Below are 19,955 nucleotides of genomic sequence, written 5' to 3'. Positions count from 1 at the left end.
GGGCAGTAGGTATATAGGAATATCATCATCTTCCAAGTTATTCTCCAAGTCACCATTCTGACTAAAAACTTGTAACAGCATTCCTGCAGCATCTTGAATAAAATTCTTGGACTCCCTAATGGAACTGTTGGCACCATAATACTTTGTTTCACAGATACAAACTCCAGCAGTTCATGTAGATGGTTTGGCACTTCCTTCTCAAGGCAATGAATGACCTGTAATGATTGCTAGTTCTGATGTAGAAACCATTATCCCCAAGACTGAATTTGTAAACAATGGAGCGGCATAGTGGTTTAGTGGTTAACACTGCTGCCTCACAGCATCAGGGACTGGGGTTCAAATCTCACCTTGGGCCACTGTCTGTGTGGAGTTTGCACATTCTGTCTGTGTCTGCATGGGTTTCCTCCGGGTGCTCTGGTTTCCTCCCACAATCCAAAGATGTGAAGATCAAGTGAATTGGCCGTGGGAAATTGCCCATAGCATTAGGTCCATTAGTCAGGGTAAATGTAGGGGAATGGGTCTGGGTGGGTTACTTTTTGGAAGGTCGGTGTGGACTGGTTGGACCAAATGGCTTGTTTTCACACTGTAGGGAATCTAATCTAATAAAAACATGGCAATGCAGGAAAACCTCAATCCTTACAGATAAAATGCAAACTAAAAGCATTTTTGACCACTGAGATATAAAATCTTAACAGAAGTTAAATCATAACTTAAGAAAATTGTTGTAGAAAATGAGTTTTGACCTCCTGGTGTTCATTGTGTAAACAATGAATGGTTAGTTTAGTTTATGGTGGGAAAATTTAGTTTTAAAGCTGCAAAACATTTTATTTCCTACCATCAAAATCGGATGACATTTCTCAAGTCCACTGTTATGTTGCCAAATTAAAATTTTTTTGTATGGCAGTAAAAACCTTGGGAAATAGCATTCCAATAATTTGAAAGTCCTGCTCATTTTCTGATAGTTTTGTATTACATATCATGTTACAACTAGAAGACAGATTATTATTTAATTTACTAACTGTAAGTATCACACTCTTACATTTTACAATTTTCTGAACCTAGATTATTAGTTTGATACAAGATAATAAAAAAAGCACACCAATTAACATCCCATTTTCCAATCAGCACATTAAGCATTAAATGTTCCCAGACGCAAGCAATGTTATTCTCATTAAACGGGTCAAAGACAGAACTGTACAATTGGATTCTGTGTGACTGGAAAATCCCTTTTGTGTGAGCTGGGAGCAAGGTTAATGTTCCTAAAATCATAGCACATCCAAAAAAAACATACAGCTTGATTAGATGCACAGTAGTTCTTCTTTACTGAGTTGAAATATGCATCCAATAACTTCATCCAAAGTTCAGTTGGTAACCTTGTTAGCATGCTTCCAACTGAGCCTTGCAGATGAGAAACTTTACTAACAGTTTTCAGTTAGTTGATCTCAACTTTAATGGTGCACAATTGGCATCAGTATTCCTGAGCTGAGAGAAAAAAAAACACAGGCAAAATCTGTTGTAATTTATATTCAGTGACAATCCATTAGCCAGTGGAATGTTAACATGTGGGAGATTCAGATGAAGGCAAACAAATTGGTTCCATTGGCAGGAGATTTTGTGGTAATAGAAACTAAATTGAAGATCTTTGATGAAAGAGCCAAGAGTGAGATGTATCAATTTTTTTTCTTCTTTGGAGATGTGAGAGAGATTTGTTTCAGTGTGTGGTCGCTTTGAACTTTTTAACGCATACCTGCACACATGCCATATAATACTATTAGCTGCTGAAACCCTTATCCATACCTTTGTTACCTCAGTCAATTCCTAAGGGCTTCTGGCTGACCTCCCATTTTGCACCTTCCAGAAATTTGAGATCATCCCAAACTCTCTGTTCCATGTTCTAAGTTAAAGTAATCCATCATCCTTTATGTTCACTGACCTACATAAACTCTGGATGTGGCAACCTTTTCAATTTTATACTTGCCTCCTTGTTGTCAAAGACTTCAGCCATTCTTCCTCCACTTCTCCACCTCTATAACCTTCCAAGATTCCTGCTCTCTTCCAATTCTGACCTCTTACACATCCCTGACTTTCTTCCCTTCTCCAATTGCACACATGCCTGTAGCAACATTGCCAATAGCAGTAGCTCCCTCCTCAAATCTCTCTGCCTCTCTTATTCTTGCACCTCCTCCATGGTGCTCTTCAAAACAATCCACTTTCACCTTTCCTAATCCTGCCTCCTTTGGACTGGTGTGTTTAATTATGCACATTTTATTTATTAAAGGTGATTTACAAATACAAGTTGTTGTACGACTCAGTGATGGGATCTTGGCTGAGATTTTCTCCCCAGTCCTCAAGAACAAATAACCTGCGGACACTCATTGCCCAGCTTATAAGTGAGGAGTAGGCTATTCGTTTGAAGTTATATTAATAGAACTAAAGTAAATCCATTCACTGAATCAAGCTGTTTCCATTAATGGCAGTGATGATTAACTTCATGTAACTACGACTAGCCAACAATGTTCAGGTCAGAAATATAGCAATAACAACAACAGGAGAGACCAAAAGGCAAGAAAATTATTTTTTATTTACTGGGCTACTTAAAATGGAACTTCAAATTCAGTGGATGCAAAGTTGCTAGCTCTTTCCCCAAATAACATTTCCAAACTTTAAAAGCAAAATCTCACAAAGTTCTTCCTTAATCCTTTTACTCATGAATTTATAAGTCTCCTCTTCACAAGCAGAATGTTTCAATTATTTGTTTACTTTTATGAGGAACTTACTTCCTATTTTATCCACGTTTCTTGAAAAGCCATCTGGATGCAAAGAGATTTCCATGACTCACAAAATTGTTACAGCATGGAAGGAGGCCATTTGGTCCATTATGTCTGCACCAGATCTCCAAATAAGCGACTCATCTGGTGCCAATCAATGGCCACCTCTCTTGCACGCTCTTCACTATCAGATACCAGCTCTTATTGAAATGGAAATAACAGGATCCTTTGTAACAGAGGCTACGATGGGTTGTGACAACAAGTCAAATCTAGATGTGTTTGTATAACCTTTCTTAGCCATTTTAACTGAGGAGGCAAATTCCTTCATTAAAATAGGAGACAGAGGAGTGAAACAAGAAATGAATTAAGCATACACAGGATTATTTATAAAAGATCCAGGTGAATTCAGCCACAGTTTCTTGGCTAAAGTCTTTTCTACTCTAGTAACTTGTCTTATAACAAATAACATAAAATAATTGTATTCGAGTTTCAGCTTCAGACATAATCAGTGCATTTAATTTTCATTCAGGGTCAAGAGTCCAACATGAGAAATTTTTTGGAATCTGACCTACATATGTTATGGAAACAATTGCTGCTAATTTAAACTATCTGGTCAATTAAAGGCCAGAGAGCAAGTTCACGTGGATATTACTTGTCATGGATTAGCCAAGCTTGAAGGTTATCCAGATCTACAATAAAAGAGCAGGAAAATAATGCTGATAAAGAAATATTGGCTATGCTACAGTTGGAGTACTGTGAGCAGTTATGGTCATCACATTATAGGATTGATATGACTGCACTAGAAAGACTGCAGAGTAGATTTACCAGGATATTGCCTGGGCTGAAGAGTCCGAGCTACGAGAAGAGATTGGATAACCTGGGGTTGTTTTCTTTGTAGCATTAAAGGATGAGAGGGGGATAATTTGAGATGTATAAGGTTATGAAGGACATGGATAGGATGGATAGAAAGCACTTTTTCCCCATTAGTAGAGAGGGCAATAACCAGGGAGCATAGATGTATGGTAAGAGGGAGTTGAGGAGAAACTTTTTCACTCAGGGAATGGTGGGAATCTCAAACTTATTGGCTAAAATGGTGGGTAGAGTGAGAAATTCTCAAAATGTTTAATCTGTGTTTAGGTATTTATTTGTCTTGTTGTAGCCTCCAGGTTAATGGGGCCAAGAGCTGATAAATGGGATTAGCGTAGTCAGAAAACCTCCCCAAAAAAGCTGGAAAAGCTCAGCACGTGTGGAGAGAAATCAGAGTTCATGTTTCAGATCAAGTGACCCTTCCTCGGAGTTTGGTTTGTTTCTGATTTACAGAATCAGCAGTGCTTCCGGTTTTTATTTTGTGCAGTCAGATCTTTATGGAGTTGCATGGATACGAAGGGCCATCTGTGCTATAAATATCTATGAGTCTTGCTGGATATGGACAAAGGCTGCTTCATTATGTGAGAATTTTCAAACGGAATTGTTTGCACTGTTACTGGGGATTTGTGCCAATTCAATCGTGTGTGAATTCCAGGTCAATGTAATAGGAAATCTTGTTTCAACATTACTGTAACTATCAAAGATATTGTGAGAGTTTAAGCAATCTTAAAAAGTTGTTCTGTTAGGAAACAAGCTGTAATTTAGGAGAAGCCAGTCTGACGTATTATTTACCCACTTGCATACAATTATCTACAAACTCTAAGATGCAATGAAATTATGATTTTTATTCTTTTCAGTAATTACTGACTAAGCTTTGTAGGGAGACAGTTCATATGCAAGGCATGATATAAATATGGTCAGGCAGTTGGTAATCATATGATTAACTGTTGCCACATGTAGTTTTACCATTGTGGCAGCTCCATATTGATATCCTTAGACTTGATATTCCACAATGGAGCTTCTTTGTGTAATGTAGCGTTCAATCCATGATATCCTTCACTGCAAATGGCTGAATATTTTGCTGACCCACAGATTAAGAACATACGCAAAAACACAAACAGATGTTTGAGGACATGTAGATGAAAATAATCTAAACTGCCCTGTGCCATTACAGGAGAGAACATTTTCAAATTGTTTCTTCTAAGCCAAATGAAAAATATCTAAAAGTTAGAGAAATTACGATAAATTGAATAACAGGACATCCAGCCACAAAATTGCATTAAACAAAGCTGAGCAGTCTCTACGTACCTTTATTTGTCAACAATCACACTCATGTCCAAAAAAATCTCAACTCAGTTAATACACGAGAAGTGTCTTTGGGCCATTGTAAGGTGAGAACAAATCATAAACAATCTTGAAAATTAAAAGCATTAAAAAATGGGAGTAAAGTCTGGAAATGTTTTCTGCTTAGCATACCATATTTGGATATAGTCCACTATGTTGTTAATGCATCCAAACATACCTTTTGTGTAGTTGTTCTGCCAGGCAAAATCCTGAGGTGTTTCCACACAGTTTGTGACTTCAGCTAGAGAACTGGGCAGCGAAGCAGACAGGAATTAATTGGCTCTTCAGGATAATTAACTTCCTCAGGTTTCTTGATTGTAGAATGTACTGCACCTACGATTGCCTCATCATTTCCATTGTGCAAAATGTTGTATAAGGTTCCATGATTGTCTCTGTTAGAATTTCCAAATCAGCCTTTTGCAAACAAACAAAAAGAGCCTCTTTGCTGGGTTGGTGATCCACATCCCACTTCATTCCACGCCCATTACCATCTTCCATCATTTTCTTGAACATGAGTGTGGCCTCCAGAACAGTTGAGTGGTATTTCTGCTTCTTATCCATGGCCTTGATAACCTGAGAGATTAGCTGTTGTCAATAGTGGGGTTTTAATCCAGCCTTCTACTTGTCTGTGGTGTTGGGGGAAAGAGTGTCATCCAAATATCTTTTGAGGCTTGCGAAGTGTTGGTGCATTGGGCTGTTATCTGTAACAATGAAAATCTTCTTTTACTTCCATTGGTCCTCTTTGCTGAAGAGAATGCCTGCTTCAGAACAGTTGACAAACTCAATGGTGGAATCTCCCATTTATTATCAATACCCACTTTTCACACTGGACCACAGTTTTCTTTTTGCTGTATCAACTTCACTTTTTCTCCATTCTGCAAGACTTTTTCACATGGCTTAAATATCCTTTCACACGGAGATCTCAATGTCAATAACAACTTGTCCAAAGTTCCATAATGTTATACTCTAGCATATCCTAATGCCACTCCAGCTAATCCAGAGTTGTAAATCCGCAATGTTATCTTATCATAGTCATCATATCATTGGATTTGCTATTTTTCCAGCATGAATGGCTGACAACTTCACCACTATTGGAATTTCAAGTAATCCGAATTTGACTCATTGCAATTTCATTGTAGTTTTTGTATTAAATCTATTAGCTGTATCAACTTGCACTAATGTGACCAACCTGAATGTACACAAGGTAGTTGTTTAAGTTTTACTGAAAACAGAAATGCGTTCAATATCATTGGCCGTTCAAGTCCTCAGCTGCCTTACCTACGAGAGCTGATGCAAAGGGTTGAATGGGGTCATAAGGACATTTCAGTGTTCCAGGCTCCAGACTTCGAAGGTCAAGCTTCAATGAAAGGTCCTGTCAGTAAAGTCACAAGAAATTGGAGATCAGACCCAACCAAAAATAATTGTTAGTATTCTGTACAATACAGTCATGGTAGACATCCAAGCATGTTTTATGAGTGGCTAAAAAGCTTAAGAGAGGGTTTTTCACTAATTCCAAAATAAAACATGTTAAAACAATTTTTATGAAAATTAGTAGATAGATTAGAACGTAACTCTTGGGGGAAAGGCTATTAACCACATATTATTAATCACTGTCAGAGGCAATAGGATTACCAGCATTTAATATCTAATCAGTAAATGCATCTTCATTGCATTTTGGGTTTCTGTTTTCTGCATCCCATCACCAGTAACCCCTAGTTGACCGAGTGAGTGGGAGAAACAGAAGTGCTTAGCACTATTACATAAAGCAGATCTAAGGATAGGCTGTTGAACAATTCCCATTCTTTTTTGACTGGTGCAACAAATGAGTTTCAATGTAGTCAAGTGTTTCAAATCCACAGTATAAATCATAGTCTATTTTATTAAATATTTTTAATGAATAGGTACATATACTTAGTATCCACTGAACTTTCAAGTGTAAAGACAAAGTAAACATTACTGTTTGTCTCTCAGGTTTCATCCATCGGCAAGATGTCATTCAAATTTGACAGTTTGAGGAATACAATGTGTCAAGAAATTGAAAAGAATAAAATGCTAGCCTGTTTGGAGCTAAGCAAAAGACAATTTGATACTGCTGATGTTGCTCCAATGCTCTCTGCTCAATATGGAAAGAAGGAAGGAAGAAAAATGGCTTTAATGGCATCTGAAACAGAAAATTTCTTGGATCACAAAAACTGCCATCTAAGAGCACAGGAACAGGAATAACCCACTTAGCTCTTTTATCCTGTTCCAATGTTCAATTCGATCATTGCTGAACTGTGCCTCAACTCTGTAAATCTGCAATTGTTCCATATGACTCGACAACCTAATCTAACAAAATTCTACCTTGCACAACCTTGAAAATTTCAAGTGACCTTTCCTCAGCAACCTTTCAAAGAGTGGGTGTTGGAGATTTTCATTAGCTTTTGGCTGGAAGCAAAATCTCTGACTTCGCTCGTAAATTGATTGGCTTTAAATTAAGATTGTGCTTGTCTGTTCTGCATGCACAGCCAAGGAAATAGCTTTGTTGTATCCATCCCAACATATAAATCAAGTTCTGTTTATATCTTGAGTAGATCACTCTTGAGAAATGGGATGAAAACTAATTTAGTATATCCTGTCACCATTACTTAATTGTTGAGTCATTTCAGTCAATATGTGTTTTACCTCTACCTGGTCAATATTTCTTTGCTGATGGTTATGCCCACAACAGACTGTGGTACTCTAGTTGGGATCTAACCAAGGCAATGTAGAAATGAAACAATTCCAAACCCTTTGACATAAAGAACAACATTCTATTTAACCTGTGAATTACTTTTGCAGCCTGTGAAATTAGGCTTTTGCTATTTCTGTACAATCAAGACCTAAACCTGCTTTTCTCGAATATATATTAAACTAAAAGGCCTGTTGTTACCTATTTGCTCGCTTCTTCCCTACTGAAATAATGGCATGGGTAGTGGCAATTTTCCAAATTAAAGGCACAATTTCTGAATCTAGACATCTTTTCAAAATACTGATGAATAAATATTGCCTACTTCTTTTAATACTTTTGAATGGAAATCAATGGATCCAGGGCATTTATGTATCTTCAGTCTCATTCTTTCCCTTCTACTGTATTCAAGTTGTGCAAAATGGAAACCTTATTAATCATAGAAAAGGACTGGCAGCAGAATTTTAATAAATGGGAGAGAAGGTGACGACTTGAAGATTGCTGATCTCTATTTCAGGATCACCTCCTCAAAATCAATATGGCAACTGAAATTTCATTTTGACATTTTAGTGAAGTTTAGGACCATCTTTCTCTTTTTCTCCATTAGTGACATTATCCATTCTTGTCAGGAAGAATCTGTCTTCTGCTTAATCTTATAAATAGTCTTCCATGATGTACTTCACATGGTTTCACAGTTATCCATCTTTGTATCTGGTTTATTTTATTCCAGTCAACACTAACCCCTTTAAACACCATGAAAGTTTACCAGCCAGGAATTGCATTTTAGATTAATTATCTCACTTGTCCAGAACTGGGAAAATTGGAGATTTACTGGTGGGATGGTTTATAACAAAGTACATAAACTATTTTTGCACACTGAAGTAAATAAATATGATGTGGTAGCCATTACGGATGTGGCTGCAGGATGACAAGGATTGGGTGCTAAATATTAAGAGGTATATGACATTCAGGAGGAATAGGAAGTTATGTAAAGATGGAGGGGCAGCTCTGTTAATCAATGATGGCATTTGCGCAATAGTTGCAGATGAACTTGGTAAAGGAGATCAGGTTATTGGAGATGAGGATCAATAATGGAAAGAAGTCACTGGAGGTGTGGTCTACAGGCCACTGAACTGTAACCACAATGTAGGTCAAAGAAGAAATATTGGGTCCTTGTGATAAAGGGATGGCAATAATCATGCTGACTTTAAGCAATATATAAAATGGGAAACTAAAATTAGAAATAGCTTGAATGGAGAGTTCACAGAATACTTTTCAGATAGTTTCTTAAAGCAACACATTCTGGAAGCAATCAAAGAACAAGTTATATTAGTATTGTGTTATGTAATATAACATGATTAACTAATGACCTCAGAGTAAAAAACATGCCTAGGTAGCAGTGACCACAGTATGATTGGACTTTACATCCAGTTTGAAGGGGAGAAGATTATGTCTGGGACTAGTATCTTTAACTTTAAAAAGGGTATTTAAGGGAGAGTCTCCCTAGTCTTACTAGATATAGGCTCCTCCACCATTAGAGAGACCACTAATGATGGTGGTTTCACCTGAGGGTCACCACACCTCAGCTGAGGGGAGAAGTTGAGGAAAAAAAACATATAACTGAAGAATAATGAGTGACAGGTTAAATGATTGATCAGAATAATAAAGAACAACAGGGAATCACTTATAGCTCAAACCAGAGGAACCTGTTGTTTTATGACAGGAATCTGGCTACAAGTGTAAAGATGAATAAAAAGAAATTTTACAGGTATTTAAAAAAAAGGGAAAAGAATATAAGAAACAGGAGCAGGAGTAGGCAATTTGACCATTCAAGCCTGTGCTGCCATTGAATAAAATCAACAACACCAAGAGTAAGTGACTTTTGGCCATTTAGAAAGTGAAAATGGGGAGTTATTAATAGATAATCAGGAAATGGTGATGAAATGAATGAATGAATATTTACTTCTGAAGACATGGTAGTTAAGTTCACAAACAACACAAAAATAGGAAGGAAAGTATGTTGTGATGAAGACAAGGTTTTTGCAGACAGATATGGTTAGGTTGAATATGGAGCAAAAACTGGTAAATTAAACATAATATGGAAAATATTAAATTGCTTTCTTTGGCTAGAAGAATGAAAATCAATGTATTATTTAAAGAAAAAATGATAGCAGAATTCAAGGTGTACACGGGTCTAGGCATTCTATTGCATGAGTCACAAAACATGAACATGCAAGTACAAATTTTAATCAAGAAGGCTAATGGGATGTTATTTGATTTGATTTGATTTGAGTATTATTGTCAAGTGTACCTGGGTACATTGGAAAGTTTTGTGTTACGTGCAAAACAGGCAGATCATACCATACAAAGTACATAAGGGTAATAGAACAGAGAGTGGAACACAATGTTACAGCTGCAGAGAAAGTGCACAAAGAGCAAGGTCAGCATTAACTTTGAAATTTGAGAGATCCATTCAGAAGTTTAATAACGATGGGGAAGAAGCTGTTTTTGAATCTGTTAGTATGTGTGATTAAGCATCTAGATTTTCTGTCCAATGGAAGAGGTTGGAAGATATTATAACTGGGATGGGATGGGTCTTTGATTATGTTGGCTGCCTTTCTGAGGGAGCAGCAAGTATAGATGCAATCAATGGATGGAAGGTTGGCTTGCAAGATGAACTGAGCTTTATTACAAGAGGAAGTGAGCGTAAAAATAAAGATATTATACTTCAGTTATACAAGGTATTGGTGATACCATATCTTGAACACCAAGTGCAATTTTGGTTTCCTTATTTAAGGAAAGATGTAAATGCATTAGAGGAGGTTTGAAGGTTCAGAGGTGGTTTACTAGATTGAAACCTGAACTAAGTGATTTGACTTATGAGGATAGGTTGGATGGCTGAGGTTGCTTTCATTGGAGCTCAGAAGGGTGAGGGAATTAATTTATTGATGTACATACAATCCTGAGTGATCTTTACATGGGGGACATGGAAACAATGTTTTCTTTTGTGGATGAGTTGGAACTAGGAGGCGTTACTTTAAAATTAGATGTCACCCTTTTAGACTGAGAAGAGGAGATGGTTTCTTCTCTCTGAGGGTTGTACGATTCTCTGAGTCAGGAGGCAGTGAAGGCATGGTCATTGAATATTTTTAAAACAGGGGAAAATTAGTTCTCTTGCTTAACAAGATTCTAAGTTTGTTGGGGATAGATATTAATGTGGAATTCAAAACACAAACAAATCAGTTACAATCTTATTGAATGATGAAGGAGGCTGAAGGGGCCAAATGGCCTACTTCTGCTTCTATTTCATGTGTTTATACGCAAGAGTTTGCAGTTTTTTTGATGGGATATGGGTGTTATTCATAGGCTAGTATTTATTCTCATTCCTTTCTACCCTTGATAATGTGGTAGCATATTATCATGGTCTTTACAGGTGTCATCAGTTTTGCTACCTTAATCGTGACATAGTCAGTAAATGTTGTAGGAACTATTTTACCACTCCACTATCCAACTTCAAAGCTTTAATATTTACGACCACTATAAAGTAAATGTCCCCCTATGAAATGTTGCTCTACAATTGCCAGCAAAACTTACAGCTGGTGATGAAATATTAGCTCGCTGTGAAAACTTGCTATTAATTTTTGTTTTATTCTACTCCATGATTAAAACTGGTCTCAATAGAATTTCCATTCATTTAAAAAACTCACACCTCACTGAGGAGGAATCCTGGACTCACATATTAATAAGGTTTGACCATATTCTAGCTGCAGCAACATCTGTTGCCCATTATTTCCAGTAAAGTCAGGGTACATTACCTCTGTAGGGGGTCCCAGGTCAATATATCCACATACAGGGTGGAAAGCTCCTGTACCACATGTATAGACATGTGTCTTATTGAAATGGTGAAGCAGACGGATGAAATTTGCACATTCTGTCTGATAATAAGAGCAAGTATTGTTTAGTCTCCAAGTAAAGCTGTATGGATTTCAACCACACACAGACTACAAAAGACACAATCTTACATTATCATCACAGGCATTAAAATAACAAGAAAGAGAATAACAGAGATCTGTGCTGACATATTGCAAGTAATTATCATCTCAGAAAACAATTGGTGAATTTTTTTTTTTAACAGATAGAAGATAGGTTCTTATTGCCTAATTTTCTCCATTCTGTTGCTTCCTGGGCTGCACTTTCCTTTCAATTGGTGGTGGGGATTGCCTGCTCCCAGATTAGTGCTAATGACACTGATGGGTTACATTAGGAGGTTGGCAGGAGTGGGCCATTAATCTTCACCACAGCACTGTGGCAATATGAAATCATTTGAAGTGATCTTGATAATTAATGAGCATTTCAGAATTTACCTTTCACTATACTGTACAGATTTCAGTTTTCCCTTGGGAAAGAGAAATTCTCGAAAGTTGAACGTTCATTTTGGTTCCTTCTAACTCTTTAACTTAGACCATATTTTTATAAACTTAGGCTTCTGAAGCATTGTAATTAACGAATGGATCGTGGGGTGTAGTAACAATCTGCTCATTTGTTGAATTCCCCTAAGAGACTGCCTTTCAACATTATGATTTTTGGGTCTCATCCAAAGCTCAAGTATCACCAGGCTCAGCCAAGTTCATCTAATTTGCAGGTAAAATACTAGCTATAACCCGATGGCTTACAGCATTCGCTGAGAACATTTCAGTGTGCAACACAACATGAAAGATGGTCCCAGGCACGTTTTTGTCTCATATAGTAAAATAATAGCAACTGTTATTCAAGGAAGGCAGCAAATATGAAAACTTGCATTTTCAAAATTAAGAAAGAATTCTTGAAAATCACAAAATAATATCAGACATTTCTTACTGCTTTTTTCCCAGTCTGTTTGCACAAATCCACTCTCTCGTTAGCTGCAGGCCAATAAATCTGACAAAGCAAAGAGATTATATTATAGCTACAGAAAAAAAACACAATTAAATTAAGTGTTTTCAATTTTTCTTGTTGAGACTTTGCCCAGTTGTCAACACAGCAGGATTGTTAAATACGGGAACAGAAACTACTCATTTTTTGTACAAAGGTTGGTGCTTCTGACATGTTGAGATAGCAGGGAAAGACAGCACAGGAAGGGTGGGGGAGGGAAAGGTCAAAAGGCTGACCGTTCAAAATTGGTGCTCGGGCCTCATCTCAATATTTCAGGCAAATTGCTGCTGTCAGTCACACATCCAAATGCATGTTGCCAAGATCAAGAGATTCAATTAAAAGCAAAATATTGTTGATTCTGGAAATCTAAAATGGAATCAAAAGTGCTGTGGAGATTCAGCAGATTTGGCAGCCTCTACGGAGAGAGAAAAAACAGAGATAACATTTCGAGAGGTATGAAAACCCAAATAGGAAATTTTCCATATTCATTCTCAGAAAAATGTTGGTAGCCTATGAAACCATTGAATAAAGAGTCTGTTGTTAAGGGCACAATCCAATCAGCAACAAGGCTAATCACATGACCAGATGACCAATGTGCACAACTAAATGGAACAACAAATAAGCAATTTATGATAGTGGTGCTGTAGCTCCTGTTACTTACAAGCTTTATACTGACTTCCTTCTGGTGTTGAATATACTCATGGCCAACTAGGTGATACACTTTGTTTAAGAGCTAAGATGCATACACAGAGCCATATTTTACATATTAGCACAACCCATTAGAATGTTCACTTGAAAGTCTAAAGCTGAATTGGAATGTGTCAAACACCATTCTAATCCTGCAAATGATCAAACATCATTTCATGTCGGGCATATTGCATAAAAAGATTAACTGGGAATTTGTAAGCATGTCTGAACTTGAAGATTTGACCTCAGTTTCCAGTTCGCTCCTTCCCCACTGTTAGTGTTTTTTATTATGTATGTTGTTTATCCTTCTGTTAGGCACGGATTTGGCATCAGTCTTTCTTGCAGCGATTTCAGTATTTCACTACTGCGATGCTCATAACAGGATTCTGACATCATTTGTATTTTCCTTCCCACGCGTGAGCTAAGATTACTATATGGCACGCTACAGGGAAATTCTGTACACCATGAGCTTTCTCACAGATTCTATCTGGTGAACTAAATTGCAGTCGAAGGAAGATCATTGAAAGGATTCGTCCTGAATGTCAGTGGAACTTTTCAAAATTACAGATTATGTCCGAGATCAATGACCTATAGAAAGCATGTTCCACCTTCAGCAATGAAATTCTTGGTTTATTAAATGTTTTTGTTAGTTGGCTTGAGGTGGTAAGGCTACTAACTCCATTTTAAAGCCATTGCTATTATGTTCATGCCAATTAAAAAAAGAGCCAAAGTCAGCTCCATCAAGTTTTATTTTTGAATTCTACTCCTGCAGCTCTCTATTTTCAAATCAGAGATTTCTGCTATTTCATCATCTTCTTCTGGTGCTCTTCAGGTAATGTTACAATCTCAGGTCAGAATTCTGTTGAACTATGTTTACTGTTACACTATGCAAGATGATGAGGCTACAGAGCATCACTCTCTATGCTGTTTAGTGTCCAATCCCTTTGTAGAATACTATCACATGACTACTGAGGTCACAGTGACATCACAGCATAACTCAGAGTCTTATGTACATTTGCATTAAGCCCTATCTCTGCATGTGCAATTTGTAGGTTTGATATACCATATCTACATTTGGTCCTCATGTTGATGCCATTTGTACCTTCTTAGGTTCCTTGTTCAAATTTTCCAGATTTAAAACAAAAATCAGATCTTTTGCTCCAACAAAAAGTTTTCCTCTTTCTTCGTCTACTAGTATTGACTGGAAACTGGAACTCTCTGCTGAACCTTGGAATGGGTTACAACTGCTGTTCATCAGCAAATCTGCCAGAGAAAAACAATATTAATTGAAAATATTAATCACCACTAAGAATGTAGAAGAAACATTTTCATAGACATTGATGCATTTGGAGAATGTCATGAAAGTTAAGCTTATTGCCAGAGTTTTGTGAGAATAACATTCACTGGGAGATTTAGGAGCAAATTACTGCAGCTGCTTGAACCTAAACTGAAAACAAAAAAAATGCCAGAGATCACAAGGGGTTAGGTAGCATCCTTGGACAGAAAGCAAGCTAACATTTCAAGTCTAGGTGACTTTTCAGCTCTGATGAAGAGTCATTTAGATTCAAAGCACTAGCTTGCTTTCTCTCCATGGATACTGGCTGATTCACTGAACGTTTGCTGCACATCTGTAAGAGAGCTGCATCAAAAATTACCAGAATTGTAAGGGGTAATAAATTGCTCTTGTGTAAAATTATACATGCAAAAAGGAAATCTGAGCAATGTGTTTGGCCAACAATACAGTTGAAGATCTAAACAAACAGAGAGTCAGAGGCAAAAAATACACCAATGACAACATCACATAAATCTAGCTCACTCAGCACACAGTCTCCTGAATCGTATGAATAAATAAAACAAAAAGGTGATATGTGTGCCTCCAAGTCAACAGTGGGGATTTTAAATATTCGTTCATGCAGGCAGAACAATTGTCTATGCAATGTCTCAGTCAAAATATCTGCAGGAAATATTGCAAACAAATGTCATAATGTATTCCTTTTAGTTAGAGTAATCAAGTATTCTTTCAAGGACCACATAAAAGTGTTCCTTTTGCATAAAGGGAGCACACATCTATGTAACAATCATCATATCTGAAATATAGGCAGCAAATTAGTGTAATATTAAAACTTATAGCCTTAGTAATAACTGACATAATGCTGCAAGTGCAAGGACCTAGTTTTTATCACAGGATACAAAGAACATGGATGTGGGCATACATTGAAAATTGCAATTGAGAGGGCATCAATGGAGACTAATGCCGCTGGCATGTAAAATAAATTTCAAAAATGGGGCTGAGGAAAAAGGGAATAAAAAACCCACCTGCTTCCAACTAATGGCCAAAGCTTTTAATAGACTGGAGAAAACAAGTGAGCAATATTTAAAACAAAGTTACCAAAGCTGACCAATAGGTGAATATTCCACGTGTCCTATAGTGAGGAAGTTTAATTCAGATCTCCCAATGATTGAGTGGTAAGGGTAAAGTCACCAGAGTCCCAGAGGGTTCCTCTCTCAGTAGAGAGAGACAACTGGTGGTGGCTTAACCGAGGGTCCCTATACCTCAGGCAAAGGAAGAGGTTGAGAAGGAGAGTCCTTCATCGTATTCTCAGCTGTGCAGGAATTTAAAACTTACACTGTTGCCATCATTCTGCATCACAAACCAGTCATCCAACCAAGTGAGCTAATGGTGCAGAAAGAGATTATATGTCTTTAACGATGACACAGGTACAGTTGAAGCTTTGCAGAGGGAGGCAATGGCCGAGCTGTATTATCGCTGGACTGCTAATCCAAAGACCCAGGGTAATGTTCTGGAGACCCAGTTTAAACCCCACCACAGCAGATGGAGGAATTTGAATTCAATTAAAAAAAACCTGGAATTAAGAGTCTAATAAGGATCTCCATGAATCCATGAATCCATTGTCTGGGAAAAATCCATCTGGTTCACTAGTGTCCTTTACGGAAGGAAATTGCCATCCTTACCAGGTCTGGCATACATGTGACTCCAGATCCACAGCAATGTGGTTGACTCTTAATGGCCCTCTGGGCAATTAAGGATGGGCAATAAATGCTAACTGAGCCAATGATGCCCTCATCCTGTGAATGAATAATAAAGAAAAGTGGTCAAAGATTCAGACTGTGCAGCAGATCTATGATTTTGCTCATCATTTGTTCATGTGGTGCCCAGTTGCTGCACAGACTCACACCTAATGTTTTGAGTTTCACATGACCTTCATTAGACAACAAAGGGAGTAAGGTAACAAATATATCTATGCACAGATGTGGTGTGAACTGAGTAGTTTTATATTAAGTCTCCTTCCAAAGTGCGCACCTATTTTATGCAAATTGCAGCGTTTCTATTAAAATTGCTCTATTCTAGAAAAAAAATGGGAAAATAGATTAGCTAAGACCTTTTCAGTTGTCCTACCAATATAGTGGCCTACTTGTTTTTCATATATGAAGTATTCATATGCTCCAGTTCAATGTTTGGAACTGAAAATTTCTTTTCAAAAGTGGAAAAAGAATTGTCAGCAGGGATTTCATTATGAGGGTTGGGAATGGTAATGTTCAGCTCACCATTTGGCCAGTTCCCTGAATGCTGAGCATCTCAGCCTCACATTACTCCTTTTTCTTGCGAAAGGCAGAGTACTCTACAAAACAATGTGGCTCAGTGCCAACATTTTTTAACAATTCCCTTGTGAAGCACTGAGATTTTTTACGCTAAATGTGTTTTAAGAATACAAGTTGTTCTGCTTATATTTTGCACCATTTGAATGTTGCTACTTTGCAACTTATTTATTCTTAGTTGGACCTAAGAAGTAAAATATTATATCTTGTAGTCACGAACCTCAGTTTGAATTACAACTGTACTTCAGCTTCCCTAACTAACTGATTAACAGGTGATTACTTTGAGAGTGGATATAGAAGTGACTGGCACCAGGTATCTTGTCAGCTTGCTTTACCAAACATCAGATAAACTATGATCTAACTTCATGTTTGCATTTCTAACTTAAATTATTTCAAACGTGGTGTTAACACAAAGATTAATGAAGAATCAAGGAAGGTGGAGGGGAACTGCGAAGCACTAAGCATTTCTTTTCCCCCATTTTTCATGCATTCATTTCCTTCTCAGTGTGGAAACCAGCATACTGCTGGGATTCCAAAACTTGATCTCCTTTTGTTGAATAAGTACACATGTTGAGATTGCTTAATTCTAGTATTGGCATGTCTAAACTTTATGCCCTTTGAAATGCACCGAGTGTTGTGACACTGCTCCACTTGCATTGTAGATATGAACTAAACTTGTGACAAACTGGTAAAACTCATTGATGCTAGTATTTAAAGCCTAAATATTAATTAATTGTGACCAAACAACCTCCCTGGTTCAAAAAATCTCATCCCTTCAGGTTTTGATTTTTGTTAGTGATTTTAAGAATCTAACTTACAATTTTGTTTGTTTTGTTTTAAAGGATATTCTCTCTCTATTCTCTCTTCCTTAATCCAAATTTTCTTTCCCTCACATTATTCATCTTTCTGTCCAGGAATTGACCATAAATTCATATGCTCTAGTTTGCACTCTACTGCTGAGCTGTTAATTTCTTAATCTTTCAAGCTGATTGGCCAAGTAGAACCCCGTTCATTCAGTAGTACAGGTATCTACAGATATCTGAGATTTGTCTCCCTCAGTGAGTCATTGTCAGCTTACACTTCAGTGGCTAGGCACTCAAATCTTTTAGAAGTTTATAAAATCATGAGGTGCATCAATAAGGTGAAAGGCGAGGTCTTTCCCCTCAGGTGGGGGAGTTCAAAACTAGGGGGCATATTTTTAAGGTGAGAGAGAAGAGAGATTTAAAAAGGACACAAGGGCCAACTTTTTTTATGCAGAGTGTTTCATGTGTGGAATGAACTGCCAGAAGAAGTGGTGGATGCAGGCACAGTTACAACATTTAAAAGACATTTTGATAGGTACATGAATAGGAAATATTTGGAGGGATATGGCCAAACACAGGCAGGTGGGACTAGTTTAGTTTAGGAAACATGGTCGGTGTGGACTAGTTGGACAGAATGGTCTGATTCTATGCTGTATGACTCTATGACTCTAAATAATGATAAAAAGGTGTTAGATGTCCTGCTACAGAAAAATATGATCTGTTATTTTAGTTAAGCGGAGGCTATGAGTTTTAGTTTCCTGTTTTGTATGAGCCTTGTTTAAAGCTACCTGGGAAATTTCTGTTCATATGACACACATCTGTAAGTATAGAAATCTCATACAATATTTGATCGTTCAAATTTAAACTTGGATCTAACAATCTAATAAAATCAAGATAGGTAGGAAAATAAGAGGAGACAAGGAAGACTGAGAAGAATACAACTTCTTAAGTAAATGGTCAAAGGTCCTTCAAATAACATGGGAACATGTGAAATTGTTCATTTTGACAGGAAGAATAAAATAAGAACCATTTTACCTAAATTATGAGAGCTTACAGAGCTGAGAAGCAGGGAGATTTGGGTGTCCCAGTGAATTATTTACAGAAGTTTGCAGATACAGCAAGTAATTAAGAAAGCAAATAGAATAACATTGCTTATTGTGAAGGAAATTGTGTATGAAAAGCAAGGAGGTTATGCTTTAGTTATACAAGACATTGAGGAGATCATATCTTGAATTATTGTACAGTATTGGTTTCCGTATTTAAGAACGGATGTCAATGTGTTGGAGGTAGTTCAGAGAAGGTTTACTAGATTAATACCTGAACTAGATGGGTTATCTTTAAAGGAAAAGCTGGATAAATGAAGATTGTGTCCGTTGCTCTCAATGTGGTCTCCTCTGCATTGGGGTGACAGGATGCCAACTTGCGGAATGTTTCAGAGAACATCTCTGGGACACACCAAACAACCCTATTGCCCTGTGGCCAATCACTTCAACTCACCCCCACACACACACCCCCCCCCCCCCCACTCTGCCAAGGACATGCAAGTCCTAGGCCTCCTCCACCACCAAATCCAAGCTAACGATGTCTGGAGGAAGAACGCCTCCTCCTCTGCCTGGGACCCTCCAACCACACGGCATTAACACCGACTTCACCAATTTCCTCATCTCCCCTCCCCCCACATTTCCCAGATCTAACACTCCAACTTAGCATCACCTCTTGAACTGCTCCACCTGTCCATCTTCTTTTCCACCTATCCGGGCCACCCTCCACTCTGCCCTATCACCATTATCCCCCTCTGTCATCTACCTATCACATTCCTAGCTACCTCCCCCCCAGGACCATTCCCCTCCCATTTATCTCTCAGTCCCATCAGCTCCCCCCCAAACCCCACATTCCTGATGAAGAGCGTACGCCCGAAACGTCAACTCTTCTGCTCCTCAGATGCTATCTGACTGGCAGTGCTTTTCCAGCACCAAACCTTTTGACTGCATCTACTTTTTGCCTTTCCAGCTACCTCACCCCCACCCTTCTGTTTATCTCTCAGCCCCTGTCACCTCCCCCCTCCACCCACTTTCCTGATGAAAGGCTTATGCCCAAAACATAGATTCTCCTGCTTCTTGGATGCTGCCTGACCTGCTGCGTTTTTACAGCTCCACACTTTTTGACTCTTAAGGTTTGACTCTTAAGGACTCTAATGGTGGAGTTCAGAAGAGTAAAAGGGGACACGATTGAAATGTACAAAATTCCAAA

General features: G+C 37.8%; 1 protein-coding gene across 4 annotated transcripts in view; it reads right to left on the bottom strand.

Annotated features, from left to right (window-relative positions):
* The window catches only part of LOC122563190 (semaphorin-3D-like), an 83,126-nt gene that overhangs the window by 42,125 nt on the left and 21,046 nt on the right, over window positions 1-19,955 (bottom strand). For all 4 annotated transcript variants that reach the window (XM_043716717.1, XM_043716716.1, XM_043716715.1 and 1 more), the window contains 4 exons: window positions 14,387-14,547; window positions 12,544-12,603; window positions 11,502-11,621; window positions 6,258-6,351 (listed from right to left, as the gene is read on the bottom strand). In XM_043716717.1, coding sequence (XP_043572652.1) covers window positions 6,258-6,351; window positions 11,502-11,621; window positions 12,544-12,603; window positions 14,387-14,547 — 435 coding nt within the window. The remainder of the gene's footprint in view (window positions 1-6,257; window positions 6,352-11,501; window positions 11,622-12,543; window positions 12,604-14,386; window positions 14,548-19,955) is intronic.

This window comes from Chiloscyllium plagiosum, chromosome 26 (genome assembly GCF_004010195.1).
Source record: "Chiloscyllium plagiosum isolate BGI_BamShark_2017 chromosome 26, ASM401019v2, whole genome shotgun sequence".
NCBI lineage: Eukaryota > Metazoa > Chordata > Chondrichthyes > Orectolobiformes > Hemiscylliidae > Chiloscyllium > Chiloscyllium plagiosum.
Note: the sequence above shows the minus strand (reverse complement) of the source record. Positions and strands in the feature narration are given on the sequence as shown.